Genomic DNA, 16,963 nt, shown 5'->3' with positions numbered 1-16,963 from the left:
TAAAAAATGGATTATCTAACCTGAGATTTTATTTCATTAAGATAGTCACAAGGAAAGTAGAGACATAGCTTGACATCACAAGCCTTTACTGTAGACTGTAGATCAAGGGTCTCCCAACTTTTCAGCCAGAGGGCCGCATTAACTATAAGTTCGGGGGCCAGTTTCTTCCCCCAACGGAATTATATATATATATGCCTATATTTATATTTCAAAAAGGTCTGAAAGAAAAAGTTGGGGACCGACAACACACTCGAGGTCCAAGTTTGTTCTCAAATTGTTCTTCACGTAGGCCTACTTCATTCTATTTTTGATAGTTTGCATGTTGTTCCAAAATTTGAAAGGTACTTTGGTGAAAAAGTTTTAATATTAGGAAAGTCTACGTTGGGCAAATACTTATAAAACCCACCCACCCTTATTTAAACATGTCTTTAAGGAGGTCATTTGCTGGGAAACTGGCCACATTTACTTCAATGGTATTTGCACTCATTGCTACATTTTCAGTTTGTTTTGAATTTTTCCTCAGCCACCTCCAGCAAACAATTTTTTTTCCATGGGCAAAAAGATCTCCGAGGGCCGGATGAGAGGAGCTCGCGGGCCGCATCCAACCTACGGGCCATAGTTTGGAGACCCCTGCTGTAGATGATCAGATAGTACTGTACATTCTATTTTAAAATTCAAGAGACTGGGCATGGAAAACTGCTGCAAATCAAGGGTTTACACTAGCTGAAACACAAATCAAGGGTGTACAGCTAAAACACAAATCAAGAATTTACAGCTAAAACACAAATCAAGGGTTTACACTAGCTGAAACACAACAAACACTTCTAGAAAAATTCTTGTAAACTTTAATAAATTATCACATCTACATTCAACACAACAATCAGTGCTGGGATGTGTGTTGTGTTGCACATCATGTGTGTTGTGTCGACAGTAAACACATCACATCTCTGCTGTAATGGAAGAGTCCAGTGCACTCAGCTGTTCTTCTGTCATGTCCTCATCAAAGTCTGCTGGTTCAGCCTTGACCTCTGCTGGTTCAGCCTTGACCTCTGCTGCAGAGGAGCTGTACTGTTGGCTGCTGACAACTTTCACTCCCCGGGGTACCAGAGGGGCTTTAGGTGGACCTGGAACCACATGAAACCTTTCAGCTCAAATGGTTTCTATCATTAGACTCTCCCAGTTACAGCATAGAATCAAAACATTACTGCCAACTCTAGTACAGTTATCATTATCAAATGCTGCTCAATTTAAGTTGGATTTTTCTTTTAATTAGCAGGAAAACCAAATGTTTGTGGACAACACTATTCTAACTCAGTCACAATCAACAACACAATTCTATGTCATTCACAACAAACAACACAATTCACAACAAACACAATTTTAAGTCATTCATAACGAACAACAACACAATCATTCACAAGGAACAAGCTGGTATAAAATACCAAAGAAAAAAAAGAAGTATCACCATTGAGAAGCTTTTGGCTGTGTTCGAAGTATTGGTTGGGATGTTGTATGACCATCTCCACCTCACTGTTGCTGTCACTGATCCCATGAGACAACTCAAAAAACTTGGCGCAGGCTATCTGGTAGTGGCCTCCCTTGGTGTACTTCATTATCTGCGGATAGGGTCGGAAACCATTTGACTTATCAACACCAGAAAATAAAACAATAATGTACAGAATCAATGTCAGCATAACAACAATTCAATGTCTAGACCTTTACATTTCTAAACTTGAAACACCATGGCAACCAGTGACGATCATTCAATGGAAAGTTTTGGCCAGCAGTTTGGGTTGGTTAGATTTTAGTTAGAAAATAAAATCTAAAACTTACAACTTCTGCTCCAACTTTAGTTAGAAAATAAAATCTAAAACTTACAATTTCTGCTTCAACTTTAGTTAGAAAATAAAATCTAAAACTTACAACTTCTGCTTCAACTTTAGTTAGAAAATAAAATCTAAAACTTACAATTTCTGCTTCAACTTTAGTTAGAAAATACTAAAACTTACAACTTCTGCTCCAACTTTAGTTAGAAAATAAAATCTAAAACTTACAACTTCTGCTTCAACTTTAGTTAGAAAATAAAATCTAAAACTTACAACTTCTGCTCCAACTTTTGGTAGAAAATAAAATCTAAAACTTACAACTTCTGCTCCAACTTTAGTTAGAAAATAAAATCTAAAACTTACAACTTCTGCTTCAACTTTAGTTAGAAAATAAAATCTAAAACTTACAACTTCTGCTCCAACTTTTGGTAGAAAATAAAATCTAAAACTTACAACTTCTGCTCCATCTTTAGTTAGAAAATAAAATCTAAAACTTACAACTTCTGCCCCATCTTTAGTTAGAAAATAAAATCTAAAACTTACAACTTCTGCTCCATCTTTAGTTAGAAAATAAAATCTAAAACTTACAACTTCTGCTCCATCTTTAGAGATTCCTTGTGTTGTGAGTCTCTGCTTTAGAAATTCTGGGTCAAAATGTCTGAAAGGACAACCTGGAAAATATTTACAACAAAAGACTAAAATATTTGTAACAAAAGACTAAAATTGCTTTATGGTGAAAATTCTAACAAAACACTATAACTACTTGTGATGTAAAAAAAACTAAAATTACTAGTGTTATAAGCAGTGGCATCAACCAGTGCCGTAACTGGGGGTGTCACCCCACCCCACTTCAATTTTGCATTTTAGGTTTGGTGTCCGCCCTCTTCCCCTACTATTTTGTTTCTGTAACTGGATAAACCATTATTTAGACTAAATTTTACAATTTATAATCTGTGGTGGGGCTGCCCCCCCCCCCTCTTCACCTAACGGTGTCACCTAGTACTGACTGCAACAACACCCCCCCCCCCCCTATTGCAAGACGCCACTGGTTGTAAGAAAACTCTAAAACTATTGAAACTATTTGTATGAAAACTGACCATGACTGTCTTGAGCAGCTGGGGGGTTGTTCAAAATGATCTTCATACACCCGTAGGCGGTGTAGTCTGTTTTCTTGCCTTCTTTTCCATAGTTGTAGCGTATGTTGTACGTATAATTCTTGTCAAACTTTTAGATATATAAAGTAAATACTAAATTAACTTCAACAAATATTTGGAGAAGATAGCTTGCACAGCCCAGGAGAAAACAACCCACTTAAGAAACTTTCAGAGATGTAACTGACTTCCTCAGAAAAAAGCAGAAAGAAAGAAAGACGGCGGCAGTAAAAAAATTCAAGGTTTTCAGGGTTTTTTTTTTTTTTTACTTGAGTTTAAAAACTATTACAACTAGGACCTGTTGGATTGTGTTACCACATCATCAGGGTTTTTTTGTGTTTTAAATTTAGTAATATACTAAAAAAATAACCACGTTAAATTGGATCATTAAATAAAAGCACTTGTGGAATGTGCTCACGCGGCTTGCGCTGTAGGCCCTACAGTCAGCGTGACCATGATAGGTCGGTGAGGTAAAAGCAATATATTGAGAATAGTGCATTTCCGTTTCATACTTCATAGCTTTCAAACCTATTTGCCTTTTCTTTTTGTCAATACAAAACAGATAGAGAAACAAATAGTCTAGGTTGGCACAAAGGCTTTCCGCAATTTAATTTTTTAAGGAAAAGTTACATCTCTGCTGGAGATAATCCTATAAAGAACAATGCTGGAGAAGTTATATATAACTTTAAGTTATTGAGCAGAATTTTACTCTTACCCATATCATGATTAATAGCTAGACAGCCACAAAACAAATGGCATCAAAAAGTTCAGTCTACGGCCCCAACAATTTTTTTTTCAAGACTGCAACTTCTGACCAGCTTTATACAAATTATGAATAATAATGCGTAAAAACTGAGAGTGAACAGCAATCTTCTGAAAACCAACCAAACAGTCATAAAGTAGGAGGGGAAGTTGCGACTATTAGAATATGGGTATCAATATGGAAAAATGGTTCGGCCTACTTGAGAAGAAGAAGACAGCCCACTAAGCCCACAACTCACTGAGTCAAAAAGACAGCCCACAGCTCAGTGAGTCAAAAGACAGCCTACTAAGCCCACAAGACTCAAAGAGTCAAGAAGACAGCCCACTAAACCCACAACTCACGGTGTCAACATCCATAGCTTTAGTGAACTCTGTCCTAAAGAACTTGATAGCCTCCTCCAGAGTCAGGCCGATGCCTTTCAAGAAGAGACCATACTGCAGCCTGCTGCCGTGCTTCAGGTGGTGGTTCTGCTTCAAGGCCACATGGATGTTCTGCATGCACAGTGGGAAGGACTTCTTGGACAGCTGAAAAACATCAAGATATTGACACAGCTGAAAACATCAAGATATTGACACACACAGCTGAAAACATCAAGATATTAACACAACTGAAAACATCAAGATATTGACACAGCTGAAAACATCAAGATATTGACACACACAGCTGAAAACATCAAGGTATTGACACAGGCAGCTGAAAACATCAAGATATTGACACACACAGCTGAAAACATCAAGATATTGACACAGCTGAAAACATCAAGATATTGACACAGCTGAAAACATCAAGATATTGACACACACAGGTGAAAACATCAAGATATTGACACACACAGCTGAAAACATCAAGATATTGACACAGCTGAAAACATCAAGATATTGACACAGCTGAAAACATCAAGATATTGACACAGCTGAAAACATCAAGATATTGACACACACAGCTGAAAACATCAAGATATTGACACAGCTGAAAACATCAAGATATTGACACACACAGGTGAAAACATCAAGATATTGACACAGCTGAAAACATCAAGATATTGACACAGCTGAAAACATCAAGATATTGACACACACAGGTGAAAACATCAAGATATTGACACAGCTGAAAACATCAAGATATTGACACAGCTGAAAACATCAAGATATTGACACACACAGCTGAAAACATCAAGGTATTGACACAGGCAGCTGAAAACATCAAGATATTGACACACACAGCTGAAAACATCAAGATATTGACACAGCTGAAAACATCAAGATATTGACACAGCTGAAAACATCAAGATATTGACACACACAGGTGAAAACATCAAGATATTGACACACACAGCTGAAAACATCAAGATATTGACACAGCTGAAAACATCAAGATATTGACACAGCTGAAAACATCAAGATATTGACACAGCTGAAAACATCAAGATATTGACACACACAGCTGAAAACATCAAGATATTGACACAGCTGAAAACATCAAGATATTGACACACACAGGTGAAAACATCAAGATATTGACACAGCTGAAAACATCAAGATATTGACACAGCTGAAAACATCAAGATATTGACACACACAGGTGAAAACATCAAGATATTGACACAGCTGAAAACATCAAGATATTGACACAGCTGAAAACATCAAGATATTGACACAGCTGAAAACATCAAGATATTGACACAGCTGAAAACATCAAGATATTGACACAGCTGAAAACATCAAGATATTGACACACACAGCTGAAAACATCAAGATATTGACACAGCTGAAAACATCAAGATATTGACACACACAGGTGAAAACATCAAGATATTGACACAGCTGAAAACATCAAGATATTGACACAGCTGAAAACATCAAGATATTGACACACACAGGTGAAAACATCAAGATATTGACACAGCTGAAAACATCAAGATATTGACACAGCTGAAAACATCAAGATATTGACACAGCTGAAAACATCAAGATATTGACACACACAGGTGAAAACATCAAGATATTGACACAGCTGAAAACATCAAGATATTGACACAGCTGAAAACATTTAGGGTAGTATCAGACAGAAAAAGAACAATTCAGGGTGTGTCAGACAGACAAAAAACCATTTGGGGTAGTATCACGCACACAAAGAACCACAAGAGCGACTCACAAAGTCAATCATGTCAGCGGTGACCACACCAACGTTGTGTTTCTTGGAGCTGTAGTCCTGGCCCAGGTAGCGCTTGCTCAACCCACACAACATCGGCAGCAGACGGCCATCTTCTTCCATGCTAGGCAGCGCACGGGACGTCAGCTACAGATGACAAGATACAATCTTTTAGTCATTTAGGACCAGTCTAAAAGCTGAGCAATGCATGAACAATCTATAAATCTGACCAAATGAACACTTCATCAATCTATAAATCTGTCCAAATGAACACTTCATCAATCTATAAATCTGACCAAATGAACAGTTCATCAATCTATAAATCTGACCAAATGAACACTTCATCAATCTATAAATCTGACCAAACTTCATCAGCAACTTACGGTCAGTGCCTGGGACAGCTGCATTCTGTAGAGAGACAAGAGGATAGAGACCAGGTCATCCCGTGGAACATAAGCCAAACCTTTGGCCAGGTAAACTTTTCTGGTCCTGACCAGGTCCAGAGCTTCTGTGAATGGCACCTGATGAGAGAGGGTCAACAAAGGTCAACTAAACAGTTGGGCTGCTATCTTTAGATGAATATTATTTTACATACTACATTAAGAGATCTGAAGAAATTGACTTAATACAAAAACAATTAGCATTAAAACATTTAGAGCTCTCCCAACCCCTCAACAAAGAAAAATAAAGTGGGAGTGATCTCCCCTTAACTTTCTCTAATATACTTGTGTAACACTACAGAGGATGGCAACTTGTGATAGAGACATGATTTTTAATAAAATTTTAATTACTTAAACTTTTAAAATGAGAATAGAATCTTGTAGAAAAAAGGATTATGCACCAAGTGAACAGCAAACAATGTGTGTATAATAGGGCAAAATTTTAGTACTTCATAAATTAACTTACATTTTTTGAGAAATCGGAAATAGCCTAATGTACTACTTCCAGTAAATGGAAATTACTCAAAATTTTAAAAAAGGCAGAGAATTAGCTCTTTTACTTAAATGTGTAATTTTTTTACTTTCTCGTATATACGAAGTATAGAGAAAGTCTTGTAATCGTGCAAAAAAAAAAAAAAATCGAGATTTTTACAAATCTCGACGTTTTACACCTCACTGATACGGAAAAACATAATTTTGCAATCTTGTCCGTATGTCTGTCTGTCTGTGTGTGTGTCCGTGTGTAAACACGATTACTTGAGTACCGTTACAGCTAGGTTGATGAAATTTCATATATAAGTATTTTATCAAAATCGTAGATCCGTATCAACTTTTGAGCGATTTCCGATAACCGGAAGTGGTACTTTTCCTACTTTGAATTTTTCAAGAGCCTATAACTTAAGTACTATTTCAGATAGATAAATGAAATTTCACATGTAAGTAAAAGATCTATTTCTCTACCTTCTGTTAAATTTTGAGTAATTTCCGTTGACCGGAAGTAGCGTAAATTACTACTTTTTTTCTCAAAAAACTATTGTAAATTTTAAAAGTACTAATAATATTGCGCACTATTATGCGCTTTTTTATTTGGCGTTCACTTGGTGTGCAATTAATTTGTCTACGAGATTTTATTCTATTTTTAAAACTTTAAGTATTTAAAATGAATTAAAAATCATATCTAAAGCCCGAGTTCCCATCCCCTGTTATTTTATATATGAATATTCGAGAAAGTTTAGGGGAGTTCACTCCCGGTTTATTCTATCTGAAACAGTACTCAAGTTAAAGGCTTTTGAAATACTCAAAAGTAAATTAAATTCCACTTCGGGTTACTGAAAAGTTGATTCAGAACTACAAACTTAATATAATACATACATATGAAATTTCATCAACCTAGCTGTAACGGTACTCAAGTTATCATGTTCACAGACATATGGACAAAATTGCAAAGTTTTTCCGACCAAGGGAGGTGTCAAATGTCTAGATTTGTGAAAACTCAAATTCGATTTTTTTTTCACAATTACAATACTTCCTCTTTCCTCCTTATACTACAGTAAAAAAAGCCAGCATTTTAAATGAAATCTTTGAATACACAATCTCACTTTACCTCATAGTACTCCGTGTCGTTAGCATTGGTCATGTGATCTGCCCCATCCAATTGTTTTGTTACAAGTTCTTGTTTTTCTTTACTGACCTAAAACAAATAAACATCAGTAGCGGAACAAGTCAAGCCAACATCCTGTCTGGTTCAACACTGCTGATTGTTGTATTGTGAGAAAAATATCACAGGATCAAAGCGGCTCTTGCTATTGTATTGTGAGAAAAATATCACAGGATCAAAGCAGCTCTTGCTATTGTATTGTGAGAAAAATATCACAGGATTAAAGCAGCTCTTGCTATTGTATTGTGAGAAAAATATCACAGGATTAAAGCAGCTCTTGCTATTGTATTGTGAGAAAAATATCACAGGATTAGAGCAGCTCTTGCTATTGTATTGTGAGAAAAATATCACAGGATCAAGGCAGCTCTTGCTATCAGCGAGTGAATACAATATTTAAAAAATCGTTGGGCAAGACTTACTGGTTTGTACTTGAGAGAGCTGGACTGAAGAAACTGCACTCTACTCTCTGCGTCTTCTATTTGAAATCTGAAGCGGAACAAATCAAGTTCTTGTAACAGGAACCATCTGCGTAGATCCTCTCTGGAGAAATTCAAATCATAATGAAAGAGATAATGGCACATAAAGAAAAGGTCAAATGTTTGGATGAGATGCGGTCAAGTAAACAAGGAATGAAAAATCTATTAAAACAGTTCATTTTGTGAACAGATTAATTAAGCCCGATAAATTAGGAAATTAATACTTCAAGCACAAAACATAGAGAGCCACTCATCAAAAATAACTTTATTTGTTGTCAAGTTAAAAACACTTTATTTTTATCTCTTCCATGTAAGGAATTGCTTTATTTATTCTATGTAAGGAAATGTTTTATCAATTTCTTGTAAGGAACTAGCACTCACGATCTGCAGTAGGCGAGCCTGAGGATGAAGTGGGAAAGGTGATCTCGTTTCCTGTTGGCTATTTCATCCTCCTGGACAAACATAGATAAGTGACGTTAACAGTTAAATATTGGGTTAAATCTACCACATCTACTTGTCCACCTTACTCCTACCCCCCAATTGTAAAATGCTGTATGTATTTGCAGATGTCTTGATTACAAAAAACAAAATCAAAACTAAAACAAATGTTTACTACAGAAAAAAAGGATGCAAAAAAAAAAACCTATAGATTTAGGCCTATTTAATTGGAAAAATGAAGTTACTGGAGGTAAATTTCTTTTCCTAAGGAAACAATCTTTCAATTTGGTAGCTGCTATTTCTTTTTCCAATAGTTCTTGGTATTTTGCTGTCCCCTTTTGATGAGTGATGCCAATGTTTTCAATAGCTTTTAAAACTGAAATGTTGAGAAAATGTTTTAGAAAATTAAGAAAGAACACAGCCTGCTCTAAGTCCATTAAAACACACCAACATTTTAACTTGATCAGGTACCACCAGGTAGCTGTTATTTGTAGGCCTAATAAAGTTATTTAGTATCGTTCGCAGCTATGGGCCACTAACATGAACACAATTTAATTCTAGTTAAGGCAGGGGTTCCCAACCCTGTGCCCGCGGGCGCCATGGCGCCCGCTGAACAATTCGTATGTGCCCGCCTCTCACTATTCGACAGAGATAGAATTTTTTTCATAAACATTATTTTAAAATATGATTTATTTTTATTCATTTGATACAGTTTTAATTTTTTTTCGACTGCCTAGGTTTATTAAATATGTTCGATACTTGTCCCAACTTGTCTAGCCAGACTGCACTATTTACGTTTTGTAAATACATTTCTCTGTGTGTATGCAATTTGAAAAAAATGCCAAATAATTTTATTATTTTGAAACATTTTTGTTTATTATTTATTAATACATTATGACTATAAGAAAATAAATTAGGGGAAAATGACAAGTTATGGAAGGAGTTTGCCAATTTAAAATAGGTGGTGCCCGCCACCTTACCGATATTTTAGAATGTGCTCTAGAGTAAAAAAAGGTTGGGGACCCCTGAGTTAAGGTGTTAGGCATACATATTTAACTACATAATTTACCTACTGTTTTACATAACTGATAGCCTATGATCAAAACATTCATTACTTTACAGAAGCTTTAGTGACAGTATTAATTAGTATTAGATAAGCCCAATGCCAATCCAATAGTTATAGACCTTCTAGTAATTAATAGTGATTTAGATTTTAGAGTCTTAGAGTATCCTATAGGGCCTAGAGTCTAGTAAATTTTTAAAAAAGAAAAAAAGGTGTTAGGCCTAACTTATTATAACTAAGTGTTAAGAAATCTTCCTCCACTACTATACTCTAATAATATAAATAATATAATAAGTTAATCTATCGTTTTAGGTTATTATTCTGGAATGGTACAGCAGTAAAAAACAGTAAAACTATGGCGTAGTTTGTAGAGCCGTTCCGGAAACCACCGGAAATACTGTAAACCATCATTTATTTGCCGCCATATTATTTTTACTACATAATGTTTAAAAATGTGCAAGGATTGATTTTAGTTGCATTTTAAATACTGTTTAGCTAATTATTGTGTATTTCTAATTACTTTAAGTGTAGGCCTATGATATGTGCTAATTATTGCAGCTACTAACATTGTTCTAGTTCTTCTTACTACTATACTTTTAACTTTAGTAGGAAATCTAATCGTTTTATTTTACTAACAGATCTAGTCTAGTTGTCGCAAATCTTCTGCAAGTTGTTTTTTCAGTGTATCTTAAAAATACATTAATTACTACACTCGACTTTATTAATAATATTTAGATTTACTAGGGTTTTTATTTCCACTGCCAAGTAATTATAAACTATGGTTTACGGCTTTACGGTAACGAATGTTAGGCCTACTGAAACTCAACAAACATTACCAGATAATTTCCGACGCTATATCGTGAGATTACCGAGTCTAGTACAAGGTGGTATTCTAAAATGAAACAAAAGATGGGGAAGTTGACGTAAAATCTGAAATTTTAACAATGTAAACGAAACGTCTTTGAAGTCTGAATCAAATACCACTGTAAATCGGGTGCGGTAAATTTTTCACAGAAATCTTCACCAGCCAGCGTATCAGGTGGTGGTAATAAGCGAGTCAAAAATGTCCCATGACTGACCGTTTTCGCGCCCTTCTCGCAGTTTACTGCCTCGCCATTTCGAGCCTCGCTATTTTCCCAACACCCAGAAATTAATTAGGGCAGGGTTAGGTGTATGGCGTATGCTTATGGTAGGCCTATTGGGAAATTTTTCCTTATTATCATAGAATGATAAAATGGACCCAGATTAATCCTATAATATACCCCATTGATAAAAATATCAAATTTATCATTCTAGGCCTAATAGTTTTTTTTATATGAATTTTCAAAGTTATGTGTTTAACTTGTTATGTTTCATTGTAACCTGCATTCCAGACGTGTGATTGGCTTTAAACTTGCATACCAATGTTGCTATTAAAGATATAATGATAAAACTTTGCACATTTGTACTCAATGATATAGGCAATAGAAGTCTACAAATAAAATAAAAATTAGAAAAGAGGTAACTAGAAATAATGAAGTTAAATTAAGGGGTGTGGCACTGTTCTATAGTGACTGCCATAAGAGGATTTCCAGACTGCACAGCTAGGTTGCTATTCCATATACCATCATGAAACTTTATATATTAGGACTAGAGCATGTAAAAAATACAATCATGCAAGTAAAATAAACATAGCTAGAGGAAAACTATAAATAGTGAACTTGAATATGGTACAGCGCAATTAGACTATGATGATTAACTACAGGCTAATATGTTGCACTTCTTTGTTGCTACTATAAAAATAAAGATTAAACTTTACATATTGATTCTGGTGTTAGTAATAAGAATGCTAGTATACATATTGTACAGGTAATGTATAGAGTTAGAACTTACAAGTCAAATACAGCACAATATGATCAAGATACTTAACGATTTGCATAAACATTGGATTTGAGTCCGTGTATAACATGGTAAAAATGTTATTATTAATTTAGAAAATTTTGGTTCTTGTAATGTTTCTGATGAAAAGTGTTGAGGTGTGCTAAAACTCAAAGATTGACATTTCACAGTATTCTTATTTATAAAATGTTTAGTGAAGTTGACGTATCCTTTGATAAATTCTTAAATGACATTAATTAAAGTGTTTTCTTTCTATTATAGTTGCCTATAACTAAAACTGTAATGCAGTGCAGCTTATAAAATTGGGCATTATTATTTTTAATTTAGGCCCTTTATAGTACTTTATAGATCTAGATACTACAGATAGGCCTGTCAGTATTTACATTAAGGCCTAATAGTTTATATATAGGCCCTAGGCCTATATAATATATTATTACACATCTCTAGACCCATTATTGTTTTAGTGTTTTCATTTCCATTTAGATCTAGATCTAGATTCTATTTTTTTTGTTTAAAACTGTTTACAATAAATATAGATTTTTCTACTTGAAAATGCCTTTATAATCTATTTAGATCTAGATCTATCTGCAATTCATTAATGCTAGTTTGCTAGATCTAGTTAACCTGGTATTAAGAAGGTTAATAAAAATCTGGCTAATTAAAATTTTATAATTTCTTTGGGCAGCAATTAGGCCTAATTACATTCTTTCCATTTTAAATCTAATAATTTAGATCTAAAGTATATTTATTTTAAAGCCCATTTTAAATGATTTTATTGTAACAGTACATTTAAAAACAAACAGCTATTAAAAAACATCGTATGCGCATATCTATTAATATCTCGTAACCCGGCCGCCATTATGAAATTACGCACGCTTTCTCGTTCCTACCCCTACGAGTTTTATCGCGCTACTCCTCATTGGCCCGTGCTTAAAAACCCTTCAAATCGACATTTCTATTTATCCAAATGGTTGGCATGCTATTTAAGCCTATTTTCATGCAACTTAAAGGATTATTTATATCTGAAATGTAGTTGTCAATGCGCCAGTTCGGTAGCGTCGGCATTTCGACAAATATTTGCTATTATCGGTGATCGCTTTCGGTATCGGACAATGTAAAACGGGAGCTAATTCATTTATTAGTATGTATAAAAGATGAAATTCAACTCAAATATTCACATCGAATACATTTTATTCTTCGATTCCGATGGCGAGAATTAACATGTTAAAAAATGGCGAATTTCAACAAGTACGATGAAAAAGTCAGGATGTGGTCGTACCGAATCGAAACAGCGGAAGTCGAAATGCCTAATAACTTATGGTAGGGGTTAGGGACAGGGTTACTGTTAGCATTGACAGCAATGTATGTATTTAGTAAACAACCAGTAACCTAACACCCCTTTTTTAAAGAAGATTCTATTATCGGACACTGGTATAAAAATTCCCCCAAACCTTTCAATCTTTCCACAGCTAACTCTTCGAATTCCTGCAGAGAAACTGTGTCTGTTGGTGGTTGCGTGTACAGTTGAAGCCGATGTGGATAACGATCATCAAGGAGTTTTTTGGGAACATTTTTAGACTTTATCTTGTTTCCGAAATCCATAATGTAATAAAATTACTTAAGAATATTAAATAAATAAGTATCAATGTTCGGTTTTCTTTTTTCCCCGCTGGTGTAGGTCTACCGTATTATTCACTTTGTTTACTCCCGCCACATTTAATTCGCTTTCTTACAAATACTATTTCATGTTTTTAATTTTAGAAAAAGCAGGATTCGCAATAATACTAATTAATTTATTACTATTGACTTAGGTGGTCATTAATGATGAGGGGGGGGGGGGGGGGGGGAAGAGATATCATAATATATGACGTTACATTTTGAAAAAAATTTAAAAATAGTTTTCAAAATTTTGCCTTAATTTGTTAATAAAAATCTTTTTAAAGATAAAATTAATCTAACTATTTTATTGTTATAGATTCTGTATCTACATAAATATGAACCCCCTCAGAGATTAATTTAATAATATTTTACAAAAAAATCGGAGTTTAAAAAATACAACGTGGAGGGGTGTAAGATATTAAAGTGTGTCGGGGGGGGGGGGGGGTGTCTAGGATAGTTGTGACGATGCGGGCGGGGAGGTAAGATCGTTTACAAAGTAAAATGTTATATGTATGGAAGGCCCTTCATTACTTATATACAGTGGCGTAGGCAGCGGGATTAGGGGGTGTTACAACCCCCCATGGACCCCCACTGTAAAAAGAATTTTACTGTCATAATACCATTGCTACTTATTTAAATCTATTTCTGAATCAGTATATATATATATATATATATATATATATATATATATATATATATATATATATATATATATGTATATATATATATATATGTATATATATATATATATATATATATATATATATATATATATATATATATATATATATATATATATATATATATATATATATAATTGTATATGTATGTATATGTATGTTTAGAAGTCATCTAAAAACTGACGCTATGTTCAGTCTGAGTTGGTTATTTCCCCCCCCCCCCCCCCCCCACCTCACCACCTTTAAACGGGACAGGTTGTTGTTGTGTAGAGTGACATTAATGTCACACCAAGGTATACGCTGGGTAGGATAATTGACCTAAAGTGAAGGGTCAGTGGTGAATGAAGTTGAACCCCCTCCCCCCCCCCCCCCACCCACCCACCCCGAACTGATCTGTTAACTACATTTGGAAAAAAAAGCGTAATGAGGTACCATGCCGCCAGAATCATAGCTTTTGAAACAGGTAAAACTCTGTAAATATTGTTTTTGCAATTACTAGTAAAAAGGTGTGTGATCATTTTATTTTACATCATAGCTAAGCTATGACCAGTAGCGAACGCAGATGGGGGGAGCATTTTTACTTTCTCGCATATACGAATTTTAGAGAAAGTCTTGTAATTGTGCATGGTAAAAATAAATCGAGATATTTGCAAATCTCGACGTTTTACACCTCACTGATACGGAAAAACATAATTTTGCAATCTTGTCCGTATGTCTGTGTGTATGTGTGTGTGTCGGTCTATCTGTGTGTCTTTAAACACGATAACTTGAGTACCGTTACAGCTAGGTTGATGAAATTTCATATATAAATATTTTATCAAAATCGTAGATCCGTATCAACTTTTGAGCGATTTCCGATAACAGGAAGTGGTACTTTTTTTTATTTTGGATTTTTCAAAGCCTATAACTTGACTACTATTTCAGATAGACAAATTAATTGCACACCAAGTGAACGCCAAATAAAAAAGCGCATAATAGTGCGCAATATTATTAGTACTTCTAAAATTTACATTAGTTTTTTGAGAAATCGAAAGTAGCGTAAATTACTACTTCCGGTCAACGGAAATTACTCAAAATTTAACAGAAGGTAGAGAATTAGATCTTTTACTTACATGTAAAATTTCATGTATCTATCTGAAATAGTACTCAAGTTATAGGCTTTTGAAAAATTCAAAGTAGGAAAAGTACCACTTCCGGTTATCGAAAATCGCTCAAAAGTTGATACGGATCTACAATTTTGATATAATACTTATATATGAAATTTCATCAACCTAGCTGTAACGGTACTCGAGTAATCGTGTTTACACACGGACACACAGACACACACACAGACACACAGACATACGGACAAGATTGCAAAATTATGTTTTTCCGTATCAGTGAGGTGTAAAACGTCGAGATTTGTAAAAATCTCGATTTTTTTTTTGCACGATTACAATACTTTCTCTATACTTCGTATATACGAGAAAGTAAAAAGGAGTTTTAAGTATTTTAAATTCAGCTCGAAAATGATCTGTTGTACTTGATGATACGACTAAGTTTTAATCTTATTATGTCGTGATTTCAGAGAAAACACATAAAATGTATAGATGTATTTTTAAAAAAAAAATAGTTTAAAAATAGTTTTCGTTATTGAAATGTCTAAAAGGGTACCCATTTAACAGAAAACTCCTTTAGATAATAGCGCGGGACCACATTTAAAAACTACATAATAATTAATTGTATATTGATGAAACATTGCATACACATACTGAGGGGAGGAATCCTTTGGGGTTTGTAGAAGCTTGTTGCATAATACAAGCAATGGACGGAAATCTGCTTGTAAAAACTATATGTAGACGTGTACAGTTGAATCATTCATACGTTAATAAAGTTATAAATAGAATAGGGAGGTTTTTCTGCACTCTTGTGTCAAATAACCCAAGTAATGTACATGACCTATACAAATAACATAACCCAAGTAGATTACATGACTTAAGAATATATTATTACCCATCTAAATGACATGAATCCATGTAGATTATATGACCAATTAATATTCAAATTAATGTTACATGACCAGCATGGATTACATGACCCAAAAATGTTCAAATTAATGTTACATGACCCAGAGTATATGGGTCTACATGACCCAGTGTATATGGGTCTACATGACCCAGTGTATATGGGTCTACATGACCCGTGGAGATTACATGTCTCATGTTGGACCACACGACTTAAGCTATTTAGGTAAAACGACATTGCTATTAGTCTCATCCATGGCTACAGCCCCTTTTTTGCCCTTTGATTACATGCCTCCCTTTGTACAACACGACTTAAGCTATTTGGGTATAGGGGGTATAGGCTGAGTCAGGTGGCCAAAGTTGGGGAACATTCAAGTGGCCAACATTTGCACACATAACTAAAATCATGTGCTAGTGAATGACCCAATTTTTGCACACATCACTAAAATCATGTGCTAGTGAATGACCCAACATTTGCACACATAACTAAAATCATGTGCTAGTGAATGATCCAACATTTGCACAGATCACTAAAATCATGTGCTAGTGAATGACCCAACATTTGCACACATAACTAAAATCATGTGCTAGTGAATGACCCAACATTTGCACAGGTGTTTGCCCAGGCCTGACAATGCACATCTGTCATGCACATTACGCTCTAACCCTCAGATAGCAACCAATATCTGTCAAACAAAAAACATCTCCGCCAAACAGGTTCTTATAGAAGAGGATGAAAGAATTGGACATCAGGACATGTCAAAATAAATTGCATGAA

General features: G+C 34.7%; 1 protein-coding gene across 1 annotated transcript; it reads right to left on the bottom strand.

Annotated features, from left to right (window-relative positions):
- Window positions 1–861: 861 nt before the first annotated feature.
- Window positions 862–13,562, bottom strand: LOC131941640 (DNA primase large subunit). The gene is made up of 12 exons (XM_059301020.1): window positions 13,295–13,562; window positions 9,148–9,278; window positions 8,846–8,916; window positions 8,408–8,528; window positions 7,935–8,021; window positions 6,275–6,412; window positions 5,895–6,038; window positions 4,082–4,264; window positions 2,924–3,050; window positions 2,415–2,497; window positions 1,466–1,616; window positions 862–1,124 (listed from the first exon to the last, which is right to left on the bottom strand). Exons 1-12 carry the CDS (start codon window positions 13,443–13,445, stop codon window positions 940–942), a joined length of 1,572 nt encoding a protein of 523 aa, XP_059157003.1. The 5' UTR covers window positions 13,446–13,562; the 3' UTR covers window positions 862–939.
- Window positions 13,563–16,963: the final 3,401 nt, after the last annotated feature.

Source organism: Physella acuta, unplaced genomic scaffold (assembly GCF_028476545.2).
Source record: "Physella acuta isolate Inbredline_101_S28 unplaced genomic scaffold, ASM2847654v3 ptg000367l, whole genome shotgun sequence".
Lineage (NCBI taxonomy): Eukaryota > Metazoa > Mollusca > Gastropoda > Physidae > Physella > Physella acuta.
This window is presented reverse-complemented; position numbering and strand designations above follow the sequence as displayed.

Excerpts from the sequence above, each read along its gene's own strand:
- LOC131941640 (XM_059301020.1), bottom strand. The coding sequence starts at position 13,445 with ATGGATTTCGGAAACAAGATAAAGTCTAAAAATGTTCCCAAAAAACTC. Across the intron at positions 6,039-6,274 it reads AGCTGTCCCAGGCACTGACC|CTGACGTCCCGTGCGCTGCC; the intron begins GTAAGTTGCTGA and ends TGTCATCTGTAG. Across the intron at positions 4,265-5,894 it reads CCGCTGACATGATTGACTTT|CTGTCCAAGAAGTCCTTCCC; the intron begins GTGAGTCGCTCT and ends GATGTTTTTCAG.